General features: G+C 36.3%; 2 protein-coding genes across 3 annotated transcripts in view; one reads left to right on the top strand and one right to left on the bottom strand.

The window, feature by feature from the left end:
* The window catches only part of PolZ1 (DNA polymerase zeta catalytic subunit), a 93,955-nt gene extending 86,045 nt beyond the window's left edge, over positions 1-7,910 (top strand). Inside the window, exons 28-29 of the mRNA XM_083123921.1 lie at positions 3,389-3,617; positions 5,610-7,910. Coding sequence (XP_082980047.1) covers positions 3,389-3,617; positions 5,610-5,753 — 373 coding nt within the window. The 3' untranslated portion in view covers positions 5,754-7,910. The remainder of the gene's footprint in view (positions 1-3,388; positions 3,618-5,609) is intronic.
* Positions 7,911-13,026: 5,116 nt separating this feature from the next.
* Positions 13,027-17,849, bottom strand: LOC145988759 (G patch domain-containing protein 1-like). Of its 2 annotated transcripts, XM_083123920.1 has the most exons (2): positions 15,393-17,849; positions 13,027-13,996 (listed from the first exon to the last, which is right to left on the bottom strand). In XM_083123920.1, the coding sequence occupies exons 1-2, from the start codon at positions 17,662-17,664 to the stop codon at positions 13,932-13,934; spliced, it is 2,337 nt and encodes a 778-aa protein (XP_082980046.1). In that variant the 5' UTR covers positions 17,665-17,849; the 3' UTR covers positions 13,027-13,931. The 2 variants fall into 2 exon arrangements, with proteins under 2 accessions (XP_082980046.1, XP_082980045.1); XM_083123919.1 differs by having other exon boundaries at positions 13,027-17,849.
* Positions 17,850-22,069: the final 4,220 nt, after the last annotated feature.

Raw genomic sequence — 22,069 nt, 5'->3', positions numbered from 1 at the left:
CAAAAGCAGGGGATTTTTCTTGGAAAACCTCTTGCACATGAGTGTAAGAATGAGTAGTAAAATACTCTTCAGCAAGGCACATGCGCTGCTCCAAAGAATATGCCATGCTGAATCAATTAAAAGAACAGGCAGGCATAGTAGCGTCGAAAGTGAGCAAAGATAATTCATTGTAACCAGAGGCAGACTAGGATTCTCTCAAGAGTCCAATTTCGGCATAAATTCTTGGTTTATGATTTTTCACGTAAATGTATGGACAATACTTAGGCACATGTGGCATGGCTTGCGTGCGTGCGTGTGTGTGTGTGTGTGTGTGTGTGTGTGTGTGTGTGTGTGTGTCTCTCTCTCTCTCTTTCTCTCTCTCTCTCTCCCTCCCTCCCTCCCTCCCCCCAAAAGAAAGAGAAAACTCTCTGTGTGAGATCCCTCTTTTTTTCTTTTCAGAGAGAGAGAGGGGGGAGAGAAAAAGAGTAGAAAGAAGAAAGTAAAGAAGAAAAAGTTAAGTAGAAAGAAAGAGGACAGAGAGAGAGAAGAAAATGTCTTTCACCCTTTCTTTATTTAGTCTCTCTCTCTCTCTCAGAAAGAAAGGGAGGAAAGAAAGAGAGAAAGAGAAAGGAAGGAAGGAGAGGAAAGAAAGAGCTCTCTTACTCTCTCCTCTTTCTTTATTCCCACTTTTCTCTTCTCTTTCCTGAGAAGGAAAGAAGAAAAGAAAGGAAAAAGAGGAAGAGAAAGAAAAAGAGAATGCCTTCCTTTCCCTTCTCGAGAAAAAGAGAGAGAGGTGGAGGAAAGAGAAAGTGAAGTCTCTCCTCTCTCTCTCTCTCTCTCTCTCTCTCTCTGTGTGTCTGTGTGTGTGTGTGGGTGGGTGTGTGTGTGTGTGTGTGTGTGTGTGTGTGTGTGTGTGTGTGTGTGTGTGTGTGAGAGAGAGAGAGAGAGAGAGAGAGAGACAGAGACACACACACACAAGAAGAGGAGGGGGGTGTCTCTCGCTTCTTCTTCTTTGACAATATTTCAACCTGCTAGCATTGCCATATTTGTCCCAAAAATGGCACTTTTTCACTCAACCCATAAAATCGCCAATAAAAAATCCATCAAATGTTGCACATGACCAATATTGGGTCGCAAATGACAGATTGACATGGCATCAGTCATCAGACATCTAATTATGACCCTTCGATAATTTCTTACATATTTTTCTCATTCAAAAGTGCATTTCTGGAAAAAATTTAACGGTGCCTTCCACCAGTTATTAATTTTTCTAAATTTTCCGTATGGAGAAAACTGATAATTTTAACACAATCACAACGTTGATGTAAAAAAAAAAAAAATTTGCTAACTTTCGCTGTACTGCAATTTGAACTTGGAATCATCAAAATTTCATACATATTACAGCATAAGATCACAGTCACCAGGCTGAAATTTTTAGTCGCCATGGCGACCGGGATTTTTCGAGCCCTGCTTTTATGTTGCCATTTGATTTCTAAGGGGGAGGTATGGCCATCCTTGCTCCCCCCCTTTCCCAACGTCCATTTCCCTCCTACATTATTGTAGTTTCGCCTAGAAATTTAGTGGAGAGAAATCTTGATTGATTGGTTTGCTTTATTTTACTTCGCCTTTTGTGTCACTTTTGGCTAATTTGCGAAGATGGGGATGAGTGATGGATGATGTGATGAAATGGAGAGGAATCTTATCGCCGTTATTAAACGATTAAGTATTTTCAAACCGATTACAGTTCAAAGCAACTACGGGGGAAGGGGGTGCAGTGGTGCAACCACATAAGACAATGGGCATTGCCCCTCCCCAACCTTGGACGAAAATCAATTCAAGGGGGGCGGGCAAACTTTGAGGAAAAAGAAAGCTAGACTAGTTGAATCTAGTAGCAGGACAAAAGGATACTTAAGATGGAATTAGTTTTCATGTCTTCCTTGCATTATTTCTTCCAGACGGCCAAGAGCACCTGCAGGAAAACACAGAGGAGCAATAACACCCCTCTATATAAAATTTTATACAAATAAAAATACATTTCGTAAAAATACATTTTCTTGCTCACTACGCTCGCAACCTCCTTTTCTTACGGTCTTATCAACTTCAGAGCCGTAGCTAGGAGGCGGCGGGAGTTGGCCCTGGGTGCCGAACAATCTAAATTAAAGAAAATGTACAAGAGAATGCCATACCACTCCATGAAATATTTTGTCACATTAAATCGATATAGTTTTCAGTTTGCAAAAAATTGGATCTAAAAATTTTCTTGTTCGCGTCGCTTGCTATTGTATTGTTTTCTGTAATGCATTGTACATTACCAGTGAGAGAAGTTATAACTACTATGTACTTCAGACTCTTGCTGCTTAACAGTTTTGTCTTAAATGTATAAACACAATTGTTTGGAGGAAAAGGAGCGCGGCACGTTTCAGAGACAATTTACTTATTCATTATGCTGCCTCTATGTTGCTGCATTATGTATATGTATATATATATACATATACCCATCAATGTTACAATTCATACAGAGGTTGTTCTTTCCTTTACAGTCTCGTATCTGACAAATTTCCGTTATCACTGCTCGGAGGTGCACTGATTGGCATGGAAGATATCTGCTTTCTTTTTTTCCACATAAGGTGCAGCCAATTCTGTTAATTTGAAAATCTCAGCGAGAAATTTTCTAGGTTGTCACCCCCATTGTATAAGATAAGGGAGTTGATGGGTGTGATATCAAGAATATTGAATATTAGACAAACAACAATAGCAATTTGGTTCATTTGCACATTTGTACTTATAGTAGATATCCAATGTATTGGATCTATTATCGTGAATTTTTCTCAAAAGTTACACTGAATTATTATATACAGTGGAAACTTAATTTTACGTTTCTCAGGGGACAAAGTTGAAAAAACTTAAAATGCGGGAAAATGTCAAATGAAGGCATATTTTATAACATTTTGCTACATTGGGACCATCAAGATTGATGTATAATGTGGAAAATATAAAATCAGGGTTGAACTGTATTTATGTAAGAAGTGAATTTCAACCATGTTTTGTGTTATGAATTTAAATAATTCTTAACAATAGATTCATCCTTGGCAGGGAGAAACCTTGCTTAGAGTTTAAAATTGCATCAAAATTTTTGATATTGATTAGAATTGTGATGCTAAGTGTTTTTCCAATCTCTAATTATTAACCTAGTACTAATATTTTACTCTTAAAGCTCGCCACCTCTTCCACTGAAGAGGCCCCTGGTTTGATCCCCAGGTGGGAATACATTTCGGTGACCTCAGATCTTATTTTAAACTGTGAATCCAGTTCCAGTTGACCTATTTGTGCATAAAATGAGATGTAAACAAGCTTTGTCATTTGCCTTTTGTAATAAATGGTTAATCAGCACAAGTTTTGCAATTCACAGGTACAGCGATATGCCAAAGATTCTGAGAACATACTTGCCTTCAGTTGTCCCTGCTGGGCAGAAGAAGAGCACGATATCCCAGTATTTCTCAACAATGAACTGTGTTGTGTGCGAAAGACTTACAAATCATGGGTTGTGTTCATCTTGCCAGGAGGATCCTCAAAAAGTGATTGTAAGCCTGGATGAGAAAGTGAGGCTTTGGGAAAGAAGATACAAGGAAATCACAAAGGTAACACTTACATTACTTACTTTCATGAAATATATTCAGAAAAATAATGTGAAAAAGAAGTATTAGGCCAAATAAAGATATGCAGATGTTTATAATGTTTCTGTGCATATGCTTGTGATGTGAAAGTAAATATAAAGACAGCATAGATGGAAAAATGCCTAGCAGAGATCTTGAAATTGCTTGGATACTCGAATATTGTTAATATCACCTATTCTTTGATACTACATATTTAGCTATACTGCTTTTCCGGATTCTCTGGAGTAGCGACGCGCAGAGGGGAAAGCTTGTGGGCGGGGCCAGACTAGGTGGGAAGGGTGCGGGATGAAAGCAACGAAGTGCTGCACGGTGTAACGGTCGTAAAGCAAAACGCTTTCTGCTGCCAATTTCTTCTTTTATTCTTAACAATGGCCAGTGTATTGTTTTACACAAATAACAAATAATATTGCACGTTTATTTGTCTTTTGATGCTACGAAGAACAGAAAAAAAATTAAAACAAATTTAAACATACATTTTCAAAAACATGCAAATAACCACAAACTATGAAACATCATGTATCAAAATGTGTTTTAAATAAGTCTGAAAAACATGTTTAAAACACTTTGTTTTAAACGTTTTAAACGTTTGTAAAAAAACAAAGCCATGTGTTTTAAACTTTTCAAACAAAGTTGTTCTCGAACACATTCAACACTATGAGGCACTCTCCTGAATGCAGAGTTCCCCTAGACTTGCGAGCTGACATGTTTACTACAGAACTACTGGACCAAGAATGAGCAGTCGAGTAGCCGCCTCCCGTGGATGCCTCTCCCCTCTGCACGTTCATTGGACGAGACGCACACCCTTCAACATGCACACAGAAAGCATTCACGTTCTCTTACTACAGAGAATCCGGGAAAGGAATATACATATTGTTTTGATAATACATATTTTATCAATTATTGTTACATATTTTGTACTTTGATATTACATAAAAATCCATGGTCTATCACTGTCTCCTTCCAATATATATTGATTTTCCAGTTTTGGGTATAATTAAAGGTAAAAAGGTAAGGTTCCACTTGCAAATAGTTTAAACGTAAAAAGTTTGTTCCTCATGCACCACGTCATGAAGAGAGATGTAGGAAGAATGTGAGTATAGGGCCCCACACATTCTTGATCTTGGCCACCCTGCCCCATAGTCAACATTTCTTACATTTAAGTACCATTTGGCTATTAAAATAGTTACCTTACATTTTCCATATATTATTATTATTATTATTAAAGAATTTATCATGGCATAAATTTTTGTATACCTTGTAGAACAAGTTTGATCAGCCACTATGGTTGATGTAACATGTTACAAGGCCAGGAATCATAAGTTCAAATCCTGGGTAAAGCATGTATATGCTGTTGTGTTTTATCTCGTCATCTAACCTAGAGAGGTAAAAATGCAATGTAAAATAACCAAAATAGAATAGATTATCTCTGAAAGCAGCCACTTCTGGACTGCTCCTTTGGCATCATCAGTTGAAGAAATGTTGGTAGAGGTTCTTCATGTGCAGGAATAGTGATCCAGTCCTCAAAATTTGCCAGAAATGCACGAAAACATAATTGCCAACCATGTGTTCCCAAACACATTTACATCAACATTGTGGACAAATCCGTTCGTTTCAAATGGCACAGACACCACATGTCCTTGTTTTTATCGGGGGAGGGGGAGACATGGAAGCACATGTATGGAGTTGGGCTTCTCAATCATTTTAAATATGTTGCATTTGTATTTTCCATCACTTTTCTGCAACTTTCTACTAATTGTGAGAATGAGGCCAGTGATGATTATGACACACAGCAACGTTACTCAGAAATCATGGTGAGGAGAACTGCAAGCAGAAATATTTGCAAATTGTAGTTTCTTTCCAGATATGTATCATGAATTTGTTATTTCAAGTTGTATGTAATTAATATTATGAGAGAGAAGGTAAATTTCCCGCACGCTCATAGATTCCTCATTTCAGATTTGTCAAAGCTGCTGCAGGAACCAAGACCCAGTGGAGTGCATTTCATTGGATTGTCCTGTCTTGTTCAGAAGAAACTTGGCTAGAAGAGATCTAAACCAGGCAGATTTTATATATCAGTTACGAGAGCGCTTCTTGTTCTAAGAAGACTCTAGATGGAAATCATAAAGAGTACAAATACGCATGTTATTTTTTTGTGAGAAAACTTTTATTTCATGTGCAACATGTTAGATGAATTTATATATGCAATGTTCTCAGATTTTAATATCCTGTTAAGGTCCTGTGCACGTTTAATTAAATGTTTGGAAAGGTTGGTAATGCAATATTTTTTTGCAAATAATATATTTTCTTCAGATACAGGTTACCTCAGCAAGTAATAACAGACACTAAGCTTTGTTCTCAGGGAGTGTCTGTGAAGGGTTTGAAATCACTGTAGGCTTCAGAAATTGCTATATTAGAAATGAAGCGACGAGGGGAAACAATATAAATGTGTACTATTAGATGGTACCAAGTTTTCATTGCCTATGCAATGCTTCATAATAATTTATTGAAGAAACACACAAAAAAAATAACTTTATTATTGCTACTTATTGTCAGTTTATAAATTTGATAGAAGTTCAGCTTTTAAGGCAACAGCTGAATTATAGAAAAGTGCCAGTGCCTTGCGGTATTCTAAGGATTAGAATATTTAGAACCAACGTATGTAATATAAATTGTGCCATAATGCTAATATAGTATGTACGAATACATGGCATTTTTTAAAAGTTCAATTTTTGCATAGCAACATACCTTTGTCATCACGATAATATACGACAGGTAAATAATTTTGTAGTTATTGTATCTCCCAGTACACAAAAGAAATTCACACTTTTCTGTAATGTATTTTGCATATTGTGTAGCTTTAATTCATGTATATAAAGAAAATAATACAGTGGAACCCAGATTTTATGTTCCCGCATTATACATTAAATCTTGGTGGTCCCAACAGAACAAAATGTTATAACATTTTCATCGGTTTTACAGTTTCCCACATTTTAAGGTTTTTAAGCTTGGTTCCCTGAAAAACGTAAAATCGAGGTTCCACTGTATATATCGCTATTTTGTGCAGTGTAAAAAAACCTCCATTAGCTTTGTGCAATTATATTTCATCATTCAGCTATTAAATGCAGTGGATGCTATGACCATGTGAACAATGCTTTGCGTGATGAAAATTAAAAAGGTAAAAGCATGTATGGTATGAATTTTTTAATACAAAAGCCAGATTTTGGAGTTTTTTAATTTAACATCCAGGTTATTGTACCACAGTTTTCAAATTTCATTATTATTGCTGGAAAAAATGTGGAATTCTGACATGTAGAATTGTCCTGGATGTGAAGAATTGGCAATAACAATTACAATTAGTTCAAAGCCTTCACGTTAAGATACATGCAAAACAAATTACTATTTGTATACCAAGATCATTTACATTTAGGTAAAGTAGAGCGTTGTAAAAAGAGATGTTTGTTTAATTTATATTTTCTCTTTTTTTCTGTGTTGTTCTTGATGTTAATGTTGTAAAGAAGCATAATGTTGTGTTGATATGGCATATTGTGATAAGTGAGGTTCAATCCAATTTATTTTTATTAATAAATGACCATTTACTGTTATTCGAACTGTTAGATCTGTACAAGTCTATTTTTAAATATTGAATGTGAAATTATTACAAAAAATGTACAGGATAAGGAAAGAATTAAATTCAGTTTCATGAGGCAATCTTACTTTTGTCATTTATTTATCTGAAAACTTTTTTCAACAAATATAATTACTTGTAATCCTATAATTTTATTTGGGAATGAAGTTTCCAGTTTTATTTGATGAAGGAAGTTAACTTACAAGAACTGAAGTTCACAATAAGATGTTAATTTCAATTCTGTAGTCACAAACACTTACTATCATGTTGAAAATCAGACCAGTATTTTTATTTTTTAAACAATTTTTGCAAAATACTGTATAAGATTCCTAAAAAGGTTGAAACTCATTAGATATTTTTTTTTAAAAAATGAGTGTCTTGTAAAATAAAGTTTGAAAAAGTAAGGAAAAGGTATTGTACAGGAATGTCGATTTATATTTTTATATAAAAAAAATCATAGTTGCTTTGTAAAATTTTCAGCTTGAAGAAAATGTAAATATTTTTGGCAAGTTGCATACCTTCAACATGTAATCTCCCATCAATTTGCACTTCCTTGTTATAAGGTTTTGAAAAGAATGTGAGAATTTTGACAAGAAAAAGCCGAAGTGTGAGACAACTGATGCTTCTGAATAGTATTGAAAATTAATTTTAATAATATATATGTATAAAAATAAATAAAAAAGTGATAGTTTTCACTTTTATTATTGGTTCTGGCACAAACTTGCTACGATTTTTTGATTATGAAATTCTCTGACATTTCCAGTCCAAAAACGAAATTTTTCCAGACATGTTTATCATCATGATTTTTGCTTTTGAACCTTGTGTTTTTCAATTAAATATATAATCCGTTAATTATTATGAATATTCACTTTCACAACTTTTTTTTTTTTTTAGCAAATTTCATTCTACACACACAAGAACACGTTAAAATTCGAAGAGTAAAATTTAAAATTACAAATTTTCTGGCAGATTTATAGTATCATAGAAAATGCTGCTTTCTTGCTTACGTTTATAAGCACACAGCATCTGGAGAAAGTTTTGTTCCATACAGGAATTATATAGGAAATGCCAACAAGACTAAGATCTATAAAATAATAGATGATAACCTCATCTTCACTAACCTTTCTGATAATTATGATCATATTGCCAATGTACTTTAGTTATCAATCAGATATCTGGACTGCAAGTTTCACTTTGATATGCTTTCTAATATCTAGTATTATAAAAGTGAAAATTTATTACAGAAATTCGAAGGAACCATAATTTTGCACAAGACTGAGAATCATAAGAATGAAAGAAAGAAGTTTCTAAACAATGTTTTTTGGGTGGAATCCGAAGAACCGAATGCAGAAGAGGAAGTCAACTGAATGTTCATTTTGCAACTTTTCTCTTTCGGACTCCAAAATTCATGTAAATCCCAGACGATTTGCAAAATTCCCCATTTTTTCCCTGGCAAGCCAAATTCCCCGACATTTCAGTTTTCCAGATGTATAGCAACCCTGATTAAATTTGACAAAATAACATGATGTGGGAGAGGTTGTGCGATATATAGTAGTACTTGGGAGTGCCCGTGTGGAAAGAATACTCACTGTATTTGAATTCTATCAGGCTGCCAGTATCTTTCCATTGCTTAATATTCTGTAAAGTATACAAAATGTATAATTTTCTGTAACTCAAAAATGGCAGTGACAGCTTCACGTATATTACAGAGTAATTCCAAAAATCAGACAGAACTTGTAAAGCATTAATGGTCGGGAAACTTGCCCAAGTTTCACAAACACCACAAAGATTCTACATAGAAACAACTTTTCGGTCAGTTTCTTGCTATAACATAGGATGGCATTTCCACGCCTGCGATTGGAAAAGCATTCTTGTTGAAGCAATTAGTCCTCACTCTTTCCATACAACCACACAATTCCTTCACCTGGTCACACACATATGCCAAGTACATATAAAACTTTGAGAGTTTACTTCTGACAAATAGTTAACTAAACATGTAAACACTGCCTTGGTGGCCGAATAGGTCGTCTCTACGAGGCTGCCCACGTCCTTAGGTCAGCAAGCACAAGTCATGATCTGGGCACCAGTCAATGGTCCCAGGCTTGAATCTTGATTTGGGTGTTCTCTGAGAGCCAACCTTCAATCAGTTTCCAATAATTCACCATCACAGCCTCAGAAATACACACGCTAAATATGTATGGTTATTTCTTTCCTTTTTTGTACCCTATATTATTATTACTTGGAATGTAATCTTTAGGCCAAAGCATTTAATGATCTAAAACTTTATTTAATAATGCATTTGACATAAAAATGACCTGAGCCAATGTTAGTGAGTAATTTAATGAATTGCAGTGCAAAATGTTAGTTTGCTACAACTTGTTTGAGATGGGGTATACTGCCTGCAAGGAACGTGCTGCTTACTGCTGAACTGGCAGATATATGCAATTTATGAAAAACATACTTTATCGTATATTGTTATTAAAAACAATTGTAATAGTTTTTCACTAGGGGTGTGCAGGATCCCAAAAAGTCTGTACCGGGATCCTGAACAGCTGGAAAATTTTAAATGGTCACTTTGAAAAGTGATTAAATTTGTTGTTTTCTGCATTATAAGTGTGTGAAACGACTTGGAAGTTGTTAGTTTTTATTCCAGAAATGCAAAAATCAATCACTTAAGGGAAAATGGCATGTAGAATTAGAGATTTCCAGTGTTGCAAAATTTTGAACATTCTCTGTCCCAAAAATTTCCTGACTTGGTCCGAAAATAGTGAATTATTCCCATCCCGAATGTCGGGATTTAAAAAAAATACAGGTCCGAAGGAAAAATTTGTCCTGCATACCCTCTACTTTCCACAGTCTGAAATAAAATGAATAACAACAACTTGGCAAGGCTTCTGAAATAAAAATTATTGTCTGCTTGTAGACTTGTACATGATGAAGCTTCTCACTACTTTCACTGCAACAACTGATTGATTGATTTGCTTCATCTTACTTCGCCTTTTGTGCAACTTTTGGCTAATTTGCGAAGATGTGGATGAGTGATGACATGATGAAATTGATGAATGGACACTCGCAAACATCCATGCCCAGGCCAGGATTCAAACCCAGGACCTCTGGCATCATAGCATGATGTGCTAACCACTCTGCCACAGGGGCCAGCTCACTGCAACAATTGTAGCATACTGAAAGCAAGTAAATGTCTCCTGTATTTAATTCAGTCAGCAAGAGAAAAATATTCACCTGACAAAACTTGAAAAAATAGGGAGGCCTATTGGTGAGCCCAACTTAAAGAGTTCAGTATGGGGCTTATGATGACAGTGTTGCCGCATGGTGCGTAGTGGAAGAAGGCTCCGGTATGCATCAAACATCTGCTGTAGTACACGCTGCAACAAAAGTTGGTGATCAACGGAACGGGTACTGTTCAATACAAGAATGTAAATCCTTTCGCCATGATTTGATGGGAAGCTGTTCTTTCATGCGGCTGTGGTACAGAGTAATGACGGTCCATGGAGGGAGATTTGCAAATAACTGATCCCGAATATACTTGTCATATGTCTTGCTGTCCATTTCATCGTGTACGTTGGCCGGTTTTTTTAATTTTAAGTCCACATTTGCACAGAAAGGCTAATCGGGACTGGGCCTACAGTTTAAACTAGGATCCGAACCACTATATGGCTCCACCGGGTATCAAACCAGGACGTTACCACTGTGCCATCGGGGAGGCCTGTTTCACATTTATCGGCACACTGTCTTGTTTGAGACAAAACAGTGTTCATTACCGGCATGCACCAAAGCAAATCTCTCCCACCGACCTGTAAGTGCTCGCAAACAACTCGTAAGGCTACACAGAAAGTCTGGTTGTGTCTTTATTGTTTTGTTCCTCTATTCGTTTTGCACAGCAGCAGCTCGACAGTCATAGGCGGGTCTAGATTTTTTTCTGGGACGTGCACAGAATATGCTGTAAGCATTACGTAATATTGGAAATACACAGTATAATGTGCAGATTTGCAACTTATTCGACACATCAAAAAGTGCCCTTATATCAGTGTGGTGCCCAGTGTTTTCGAAGAGGGTGGGGGGGGGGGGTAAGTACGTATACTTTTTAGTAGCCGGTCCTCATATGCCATATTCTCCTGCTGTTGACCCTCTTCTTTTAGGAATACTTTTCCAAGGGGGAGTTATGACCAGCACATACGCCCATTGGACATGTCACGTCATTCACATCAATACAATTACAAGGGTTCGTTCTAGGTCTAATTTGTGGTCAGATGAACTAATCGGGACTGAACCTTCAATGTATAATCCATCCTAGAATGTACTTCCGCCAGGAAACGAACCCAGGGCCCTTCGATTCTAAGGAGATAGCATTAGCAGAATTTCCGTCATCGCATTATAATCAAGGGATCCAAGGTTCGATACCTGCTGGAGGCACATAGTAGTTCGTATCTCACATAAAATTGTAGGTCCAGTCCCAATTAACCTATCTGTGCATAAAAGTGGACTTAAAACTCAATCAATCAATTATTAGTAGAGGTGTGAAAATAAAGGAGTTCTATTGTATTTGTACTCATATGAAGAATAATTACAGAAAGAAGGAGACTGGCATTCTTGTAACTATCTAGGGAAAACGGCTCGATCATTTTTTTTATCTTTTAATATGATGCTATCAATACTTTTCATAATACTTAGGCATCATTTTGGAAGGGGCAAGTGAACCTCCTCCCGAAAAATCCGCCAATGTATTATATACAATGTGCCTGGGACTTTTCGCCGCACATCGCCTCGTATAAAAGTTATATTCCAAGTTGTTGGATTTTGCGTACCTGTTGTTTCTTGACGTTTTTCTGCTCGTTTAGTGTTGTAAGAGGACCTTTAATCGCTTCGCTATTAATTTTGTAACAGTTTTGAATGAAATTCCAGTCGTTTCAGCATTTTCGCTTGCAGTCCAACTAACACTTCTACCAGTATTTTTCTGATTTAAGTATACAATAATATTTATTACAACTTGTCTCTCTTTACTTGTAAGACTCTGGACACTTTTATGCTTAATAATACCACCTCTTGCCATTTTGCTGTTGTAGAATAATTATAATAATCAATTCCTTCAAGAAATACAAAAAATGAGAAAGCGTGCACGCAAACAACAAACCACTTGACACCCTACAGAAGCCTATTCACGAACTTTTGCCTGAACATTCCCAGCCTTCTTCCCAACATGTGTTTGCAGCAAGTGGCAACCGTCAGACGGCTGTTAGTTTTAACTCCCCGAATCGTGGTAAACACAAGAAAGGAAAACGTCTTGCTTTGATGGTCCAAATTGCTGGTGGTGATCTCAAAAGTAAGAGCCCATACTGAAGTCTTAACTTGGGCTCCACTATAGTAATATGTATGAAATCGTGGAAATTTATATAAAACATCACAAATTCAACAAAGAATACTACTACTCATTGACCAAGGCCAATTGCAACACAGATGTCATCTAGAGAACAAGGTGAGTAAATATTAATTTTATTTAATATTGATCATTTTGTCAGCTAATTTTCCTAACTGTACTTATTTAACTGATTATCTCATTTCACAAGTACATTGTTGAATATATTTTTTGCAGCAATGTAATTATTTTTCTTTAATTTTTTTATTTATACTTTTATATTCTTTTCAAAAATTGCTTTCTAAATTAAAAAAATATGAAGATGTAAACCTGCTTCTTACTTAGTGTGTAATAAATAAATATACAAATATGCATGTACAATATTTATAGATTCCAATAACAAATTTATACAACAGTAAATAGTGTGTACAAGTTTGACAAATTGGCATATAATTTTACAATTTTTCGTGATCACTTAATCAATGTACATAGCTAGATATCACAGATAGGCTTTTTACATTAGAAAAGACAATGTACAGTCCTATTTACTAGGTAGCATGTGAATATTGTTTTTAGCAGTAACAAATTGACAGAATTGTAATACAAAGTTCTTATAATAAAAATAGGTAAAAAAAGTTTACCGATAAATCAAAATACCATTAATGACCTCAATTAATCTAACCTTTAAAAATACCACAATTTATCAACATGTTTACAAAGTCTCAAATAAATTTCACACTATCTTGGGTGAAAATATGTATTGGGGTTGAGAGATTGAGGCCCTTTGACATTCTATTATTCCCTTCAGAATTATATCAAATTCTTTTTCAATTGATAGATTTTGACGTTTTATGTAATATAAATCACAAAGATATTTTATTCCAAAATAAATACAATCTGCCTAAGTAAGGAAGCTCCTATTTTGGAATACTTTCACAATTTTCATTTGTAAAAACTGGCAGTTTGCACACTCAAATAATGAAAAAACATGTGCACATGATAATATCACCAAACTTACACTCCTAACGATAATTTAGTTCCATAAGTAATTCAGGTTTGATTCACTTTACTTCATACTGCATTTTAATGTAAAATAATATTTATTGCAAATTAAATGATTTCTGTAATTAATATTATGTGTATATGAAGCAGTTATATTCACTATATGCTATATTTACTTGCACAAACCCTTCAGGCTACGGAAAGAGAGTTATTTTACTTCACCATCGCACATTTCCGCAAGCTGAAAACTTACGTAATCTTCATAAACCATGCACAATTTTCACTTTTTAGTGGGGGTACAGAGTGTCAAGGCTACCAAGAGATTTATTTGTGATCTGATGTCCACTGCAAATAAAAAGGCAAATATCCATGTGCACAGCAAATACTGTACATTCAAATTATGAACATGAAATTAAGCTAGTTTTCTATCTTGCAACATGAAAATTTTGGTAAATTTCTTATATCGGACAAACGGATTTCTTCAAATTTACAGGAGAAATTACTTACCGAATGCAGTTTCTTTATAGTTGTGGAAGTTCGGGGAAGTGTTTTCTCGCATCGTTCATTGAATTTTGCCGGAAAATCATCTATTTTTCAATATAAATGTGTGACCGATGCACGAAAGCTGTTGCATCCATTTCCTTCCAGCCGGATGTTGCCTGTGTGCGATGACAAACATGTGTTTTTGTAACTGAAGAAGGTACGTTTCCGAAAATGGTTTGGGGGGCTGTGTGTCAATGGTTCGTGGGGCTATGCGAGAATGGTGTGTGTGGCTACGCATTTTTTTTCTAAACCAATTTTTAACTATTGTAACCTAAACGTGACCCAACCTAACCTTACCGGAAATGGTTCGTGGGGCTATGCGTCAATGGTTTGTGGGGCTATGTACGTATTTTTGGGTGCAGTGTGGTGGAAACACTGCATGCTGAGTACGGTAGTGAAACTGTGACCGCCATTTTGCATGTTACCAAAGACAAAAACAAACAAAAACTTACACAATATGTCGCAAATAGAGCTTATTTCCATGAAATAAGTGAAATGCCACCTTCAACAATGTTTCTCAATGCAGAATACGTAAGTATGAATATTCAAATTAAATGAATAGCAAATTTCAGCCGTTTGTCCGCTATAAGAAATTTACCAAAATTTTAAATAATTTCTTTGTTTAAATGTGTCGCACAACAAACAATATTTTTACCATTCACTGAAATTTTATTCGTTGTTGTCCTGAGATTTGATATACTTGATAGTTAGTGAAATCAATTATTTTTTATTTCTTTCATCATATGATTAAATCTTGACAGTCTGATAAATTATAAATACCATAAGTAAACAATGCAAACTGTTGAGTAAAAGGAAAATAAAAACACATATTTTTGGTGTTATGTACCATCAAAGGGAACATTACAATCCAGAGGTGTCAACGACTTATATATGGTTTAAAAAAAAAAGGCAAATTCATTCTAACTCAATGTAATTGACGACTGGATGAGATGTAGGCCTATTCTCTGAAACTATTTGCAAAAAACACTCAAAACTCAAATTACATCAACTCTTTGCAGACACAATAGGTAAGCTTTTATTGCAACAATATATTAATCACTGCTGTATGAACTGCTTTCACTATCACTAATTTTTCTCTTGGAATGTTTATGTTTATGTTTTTTCTTTGACTTCCGTTTCTTTTTTGATTTTTTATGTTTACTTTTGGAACTTTTCCTAGTTTTTTCCACCCACTTACCTCTATTGACTAGATCCACTACAGGAATTCTTGATATTACTGGCACTGCAGTGGGGGCACCAGCTGTAGCACCAGGAGGCAATGACGGTCCGTACACATCATAATCTGATTGGATTGTGTTAGAAGGTTCACTTTGTACCCTACTACCAGGTATGGGAGCAGTTTGTGAAGTATTAACTTGTTGTGACTCTGAAGAAACTACCGGTACTTCTGTCTTTGTGGATTTTTGGGTCCTTGCACTTAATGCATCCAGATCTATGTTAGCAAAAAGTCCTCTTGGTGGCGAAGTGTTTCGTTCCACATTAACCTCATTTCCAAGTTTTGGTGCATTTTCTTTGTTGCCTGCATTCGACTGTCTATTTACATCTAGATTATCATCAATTACAGAGTCACCAGTTTTCCCCAGTTCACGATTTTCTTCACTGCTAGATTCATCTTCTGAGGACTCTGATTCGCCACTACTAAGAAATATAGCTTTGAAAAGGTCTATTTTCTTCGGGGGATCTGGAAAGGCTAGCACATCTTGTTCTTCATAAGATGGTTGCTTTTCTTTATCTTCCATCTCTTCCACTTTTATACGCACTGTAACCTGTTCCTTTTCATTTACAGAATTCCCAGGTTGAGACAATCCTTCTACAACAATTTCCTCTGACGGATCGGTTTCCTGAGATGGCTGAAACACTTTGTTATACGAACTAGCAGCCAAAAAATCAAATATTGTGTGTTTCACTTCAGTCTTCCTCTTAGAATGTGATGGTATGCCTTTTCTTGGGTTGGGGACATTAAATCTCTTACACAGGGAATCTGATGGACACCACTCTGATATTTCACGGGTCAGCTTACCAAACATTTTCATTTTGGCTGCCATTTTCTGATCTGTCCCAGAATCACTCACATTTGGGGTTTCAACTTGTGTATCTGGTCCAGATTCATGAACAAAACGTGATTCTATTTCACCTGTCATAAACTGATGAATGCTGAAACTAGAACCAGTACTTTCACTTCCAATACTTTTGTGTTCTTTCTCCCACTCGGTCAAAGTCTCTTGCACATTTAAATTTTCCTTTGTGCTATCTTTACTTTCTTCTTGCACACTGCCTGAAAGAATCTGTGCTCTACCCTTTGCATCAAGAGCATGGCGATCTAAACATTTCTTCCTTGATACACCACCACTTGTTTCTAGACTCGAACTTTCAAATTTTGATCCTCTACCTTTGTGCACTGGTTCAAAATTTGAGGGTGGAGCTGGACAAACATATCTTTTACGGCATACTGGCTGTGCAGCTATGTGGAAACCTAGCAGTATTTCACCGACAAAATTGCTTGAATTATTTGAAAACCTGCTAGGTTTTCCTTGTTCTTTCTCTTTTGTAGTCTGCAGAGAAAAATCATACTGTGACATGTCTTCATTATGGTAAATGTCCTCATCATCGTCTTCGAGTGCACCTACACCAAATGCCTGCCCCATTATTTTTCCCTTACTATTTTTCTTTCCTTCAATAACTAATGAACTTGGCTCAAATAAATTTATGTGATGAGAAGAGAGAGATGTTCTGTCAAGTCCTTTATAGCCAATACCAAAATTATCATTTTTGGGACTACACTCAAACGCCATTACATCATCAGGTGCAAATGTCACCTCAGAATCACTAAAGCTTTCATCAGAGTCCACCTCTGTGGAAGGAAGGGAACATCCATATATTTTGACCCCATCACTTTCCTTATTCTGCTTTTTACTCCTTGCTTTCTTTTCTTGTCTCGTTAATCGTGGCCCTACACCCTGACCAGGCCTCCAACCCATCTTCCTGAGAAGAGCAATACCTACGGTCTCTTTCACTGACGTTATGAGATTTTTCAGCACTGGTTCTCCAGGTATTGCTGAAGAACGTGAAAAAGAATTTCCACGGTCCTTCCCGCTAAAGGAATCAAGAAAATCGCCCGTTGGGCGAAGTTTTTTAGGGGCTATTCCAAATTCACTAAAATCCTCCTCGTCCATGAAATCTTCAGGTCCATATTTTCTTTTTTCTCCTTTTTCAAGTCTCGATGATTTGAAAGAGGATGGTGTCCATCCTTCGAGAGAACCAACACTGTTAAAGAAACCAGCAGAAAAACCACCAGTGAAAGCACCATGAAATCGTTGTCTACCATACTTGTCACGCACAGTTTGTTGACGAACTCCTCGCTGTTGAAAGGCATTGTCTTCATCCAAAGGTTCCAAAGGTGTACCATATTGAACAAAGTCGTCTTCGTCAGAATCTGAATCGGATGCCATGGTAGATATAGTATACACACAAAAGCTGTCATCGGGGGGGGGGGGGGGGCAGGAAATAAGAACGCACTAATGATCAACCCAGGCAGTCGTAAATAATTTAAGTCTTGGATACAGTTGTAAGCCTCTGCATGTTTCTTTATTTGGTTATGCAGATATATCGTACAGCACTTTCCATAGACAAACCACTGCCGTTTGTGCCACAGCCACAGATTCCTTGTGCTTACATCAATTTACCACATTCTTCTCTTCTTCTTCTTCTTCTGTTTGGCCATTCGCCTTGTTTTGGGGCCGAGTCTGCTGGCACGCACGTGTCAACAGTAAGAATAAGCTTCAAATTTGCTCCTGCCACGCAATTCATCTCCTAAGAGGATGTTACAAATCTTAAGAACAGATTGAAACGAGAGAAATGCAAGTTTATGATTAGTGGGAATGAATGTACACGTAATTTAAAACCTTTTTCTTTAAACAGCATTTAGCGATATTATTTTAATGCTAACCATAATCTTAAAATATTTTTGTGAAAGTAATCGCTGCAACTTCACAGTATGTGATACAGACGTAATTGCATACATAGCATTATGAAATCACGATAAGACAAAGACCCAGTCTGCTGCAACGCGCATCTTTTTTGAGGATCCAGCAGAAAAAGAACGTGGCAGCAGACACTGCCTTGTTTGCCAACGTTTGACCAGATAGGTGGCAGAGCAGCCCTTGGCTGAGAACCACGTCCACTTAAAAATAGTAGTGTCTGCTGCCACGTTCTATTTCTGTTTGTTTGTTTCTCTGATTTGGGTGTTTTAAGTCCACTTTTATGCACAGTAAGGCTAATCGGGACTGGACCTACAGTTTAAAGTGGGATCCGAACCACAATGTGTCTCCACCGGGAATCGAACCTCTACTGCGCCATCAGGGAAGCCAGTCGTTCTTTTTCTGCTGTAACCTCAAAAGAGACATGCGCGTGGCAGCAGACTCGGCCTTCGTTTTATCGTGATTTCATAATGCTATGTATGCTATTACCTAACTATTCTATGGCAATTACGTCTGTAACACATATTGTGAAGTCTTAGCAATTACTTACACAAAAATGCTTTAAGTTAATCTGCCACTTTACAAAGTGTTGGATAACGACAGGCGGGAGATTTAGGCGGCGGTGGGTTGCACCAAGCATTTTTATCCTCGGCCTTGTAAGGTGGAACTTTCTCCTGCTTGCCGTACGACCTGGCAACAGAAACTGGAGAAAGTTGTGTTTTCGATTGTGTTTTGTTTGTTTATTACGTACTAATACCTGCTTGTCAATTCCAAATGGATGCTTTTTCAACTGAAATATGTTTAAAAAACTAAATATTTATTGCAATAAAATGAAACAGGTGATAGAAGTAGGTAATGCATGTGTCGTACTCTCATATAATATCAAATGTATGTTAAATGATACAATATAACCCGTAATCTTTCGAAGTAGTGGGAAGCATACAAAATTTTCAATTTATTTTTCACGTACTCCAATTAACATACTGCAAAAAAGAATATTCCTCGTCTTATCTTTCAGTAAGACATACGGTCCCTTTTTTTAAAAATATTAAACGCTACTAAACAGTGACCAAAATTTTACGAAGTCGTAACAAATGCAAGTTACATTTATTCAATTTTTAGTGCAAGGCTGACATATCTGAGTTTGTGTAAATATACGGAATTTATCATTCGTTTCTGTTAATAATTTATCAATCCGTAACCCCTTCTTTAGCGAATAGCGAGTATTAGTATTATCAACGTTGACCATCTTATAGGTTTCTTCTTTATTTATAATGCAGCTTTTGTGAAAGTTGGTTAACGATGCAGATGAAAATTAAATTTTTGTATTCAAAACAAATTCGAATAGCACAAAAAAAATCGTTAATCAACGGTTCCATGTACAAGGTACATTTTCGGAATTACTATCATCTTAGCACAAAAGGAAGAATCAAATAGTAATGTAAAGTACCGTAGTACTGTATGTACGCACGTTTTGTTCTTATTAAGAAAAAAGAAGAAACTCCAGGCTGTATATACTTTCAGATAGTTAGTTTCGTGCAACGTTACATGCTAGTGCAATCCAAGAACGTATATATTTCTTTACAAAGAACAGTAATATTCACCAGGAAAATATACATTGTATATACGTACAAGCTGTGTTCCTTTTTAGACGAGCAGATAGGGACAGTATTAGCACCTTGGGTAATACATGCTAAGAACACCAAACATGCCCTGCCTAACCTATCCACGTATGTATATAATAGCTTAAATAAACAAATTATAATTTGCCAAACCTATTTACATGCTTATTTATGCTATTATATGCCTACGTGGGTAGGTTAGGCAGGCCAGGTTTGGTGTTGTTAGCATGTATTTCCCAAGGTGCTAATGCTGCCCCTAGCCGCTCGTCTTTTTATGCCAGTTATTTTGAAAAATCAAATACAAGATCATGTGTATTGCATATGAATGTTAAAAAAAAAACAGAAAAAACTTGAGTGCACGTTTTATGCATCTTCAGGCATGTAGATTCGTGCAAGGTTTATTACAATGGTGCATTTTCTTTGTATCTACGAAACGTAACACCATTCGGAAATTGTTCCTTGTATATGCGTATCAACGCCGTAAAGATACTGCTGTACCTGTCTCTATTATTATTATTCTTTGCCAGTTTTAAAGTTAAAGTACAAAATCTCGCACAATGTAATGAAAAATATGTTACTTCGCATAAAACGTTTCCTCTAAGTAGTAAATACCGAAAAAAACTTTGGCATTTACGTCTTATGCTCTCCCATGAATATTAGGGTAGGGTTAGTTAGGTTAGGTACAAAACCAGTAGGAAATTGTTCCTTGTACATGCATGTCAACATCGTAAGGATGCTTGTTACCAGTAAACTTTTTTTTTTTTGCCAATTTTGGAAGTTAACCTACAAAATCACACATATACAATGTATACATTTCTTAAAAGATTAGTATTACGTCTTATATACTACTAGGTATGTAGTTTCTTGCAAGGTTATTATTGTAAATGTGTGTGTTTGTAAAAAACACATCACCATTCGGAAATTGTTCCTTGTACGTACATATGTATGAACTGGACGGTAAGAGTAGCTACTGCTAAATATTATACGTGCATTCTTTGCCAGTTGTTATTCGGAAACAACACATTACTTGTTTATTTGCAATGTTACATTCACATCAATGGCGACGGAAGTGACTCTAATAATATTACACGTGTTTTAATCTTAAAGATTACAAATTACCAGGATTGCGAAAAAGCAACTGATGCATGGTGTACATTTCGTATATTGCGTTTTGTTGAAAAAAATTGTTACAGCAAACACACATTCATTTATTTGGAACGGCATTTTAATACAATTTTGCAAGCATCAAACGCATTACTTTAACCTGGTTTTATTTTCTGTATCCGCATGCACTCAAATCCTACATACGAAATTACAGTGAAACTGCTAATCCTAATATCAATATTCAACATTTTCGGAACACACACGAAAATGACCATCTAATATTCATTTCTACACATATATTTACAAACGTTGCTTTATTTATTGCCGTTCCTGGGATAATTAACAAATCCGCCTTTTTTTGCTGTTATTTGGTAATGCAAAACATGCAGCAAACTTTCGCAATTTGCAACAGCTGATCGAGACTTTGCCATTTTATCAACTATAAAAGTGTAAACACAGATTATACTAGGTGCTGCACGTATCTGTTGGCTGCACAGTGTACTGCTTTTCCATGTTTACCTGGCACTTAACGCGTTAGGCGGAACCCCGACCGCCACTTACGTTACACGGGACTTTAAGTGGTAGGTAACGTTAGGCGGACATTGAACAACCGCAAAATGGTGTTAAGTGGGGGATAAGACGTTAAGCGTAGATGGTGCAACCGGCCCTTTGCATTCTTCTAATAATAAACCTAAATGCTCTTGTAGTTGGGTTAGGTTTTGTTAACATAAAAATAATATCGCTAAATACTTTCTAAAAATAAAAAAAAAGTTCTAAAGTGGCGTTACCCCCACACCCCCTATACGCCTTCATGGCGTGGTGCTATGCACAGGGGAGCATTTCACCTTTACCTTTTAAATTACCTGTACATTCATTCCCACTAGTCATAAACTTTCTCGTCTTCATCTGTTCTTAAGATCTGTAACCGAATTACGTGGCAGGAGCAAATTTGACGCTTAAGCTTACTGCTGAAACGCGCGTGTCAGCAGACTAGGCCAAAATATATATATATATTATTAGTTTAGATTACGTGACTTTAAGCTAAGGCAAACACACAGATAATACTACGAACTAGGGGTGTGCGGGATCCCGAAAGGTCGGGACCGGGATATGGAAAAATATCTCCCTTCCCGATCCCGACTTCGGGAAAT

This window comes from Lepisma saccharinum, chromosome 6 (assembly GCF_977018435.1).
Source record: "Lepisma saccharinum chromosome 6, izLepSacc3.1, whole genome shotgun sequence".
NCBI classification, from domain to species: domain Eukaryota; kingdom Metazoa; phylum Arthropoda; class Insecta; order Zygentoma; family Lepismatidae; genus Lepisma; species Lepisma saccharinum.
The sequence above is the reverse complement of the archived record's forward strand: the minus strand, read 5'-3'. Positions and strand labels throughout refer to the sequence as shown.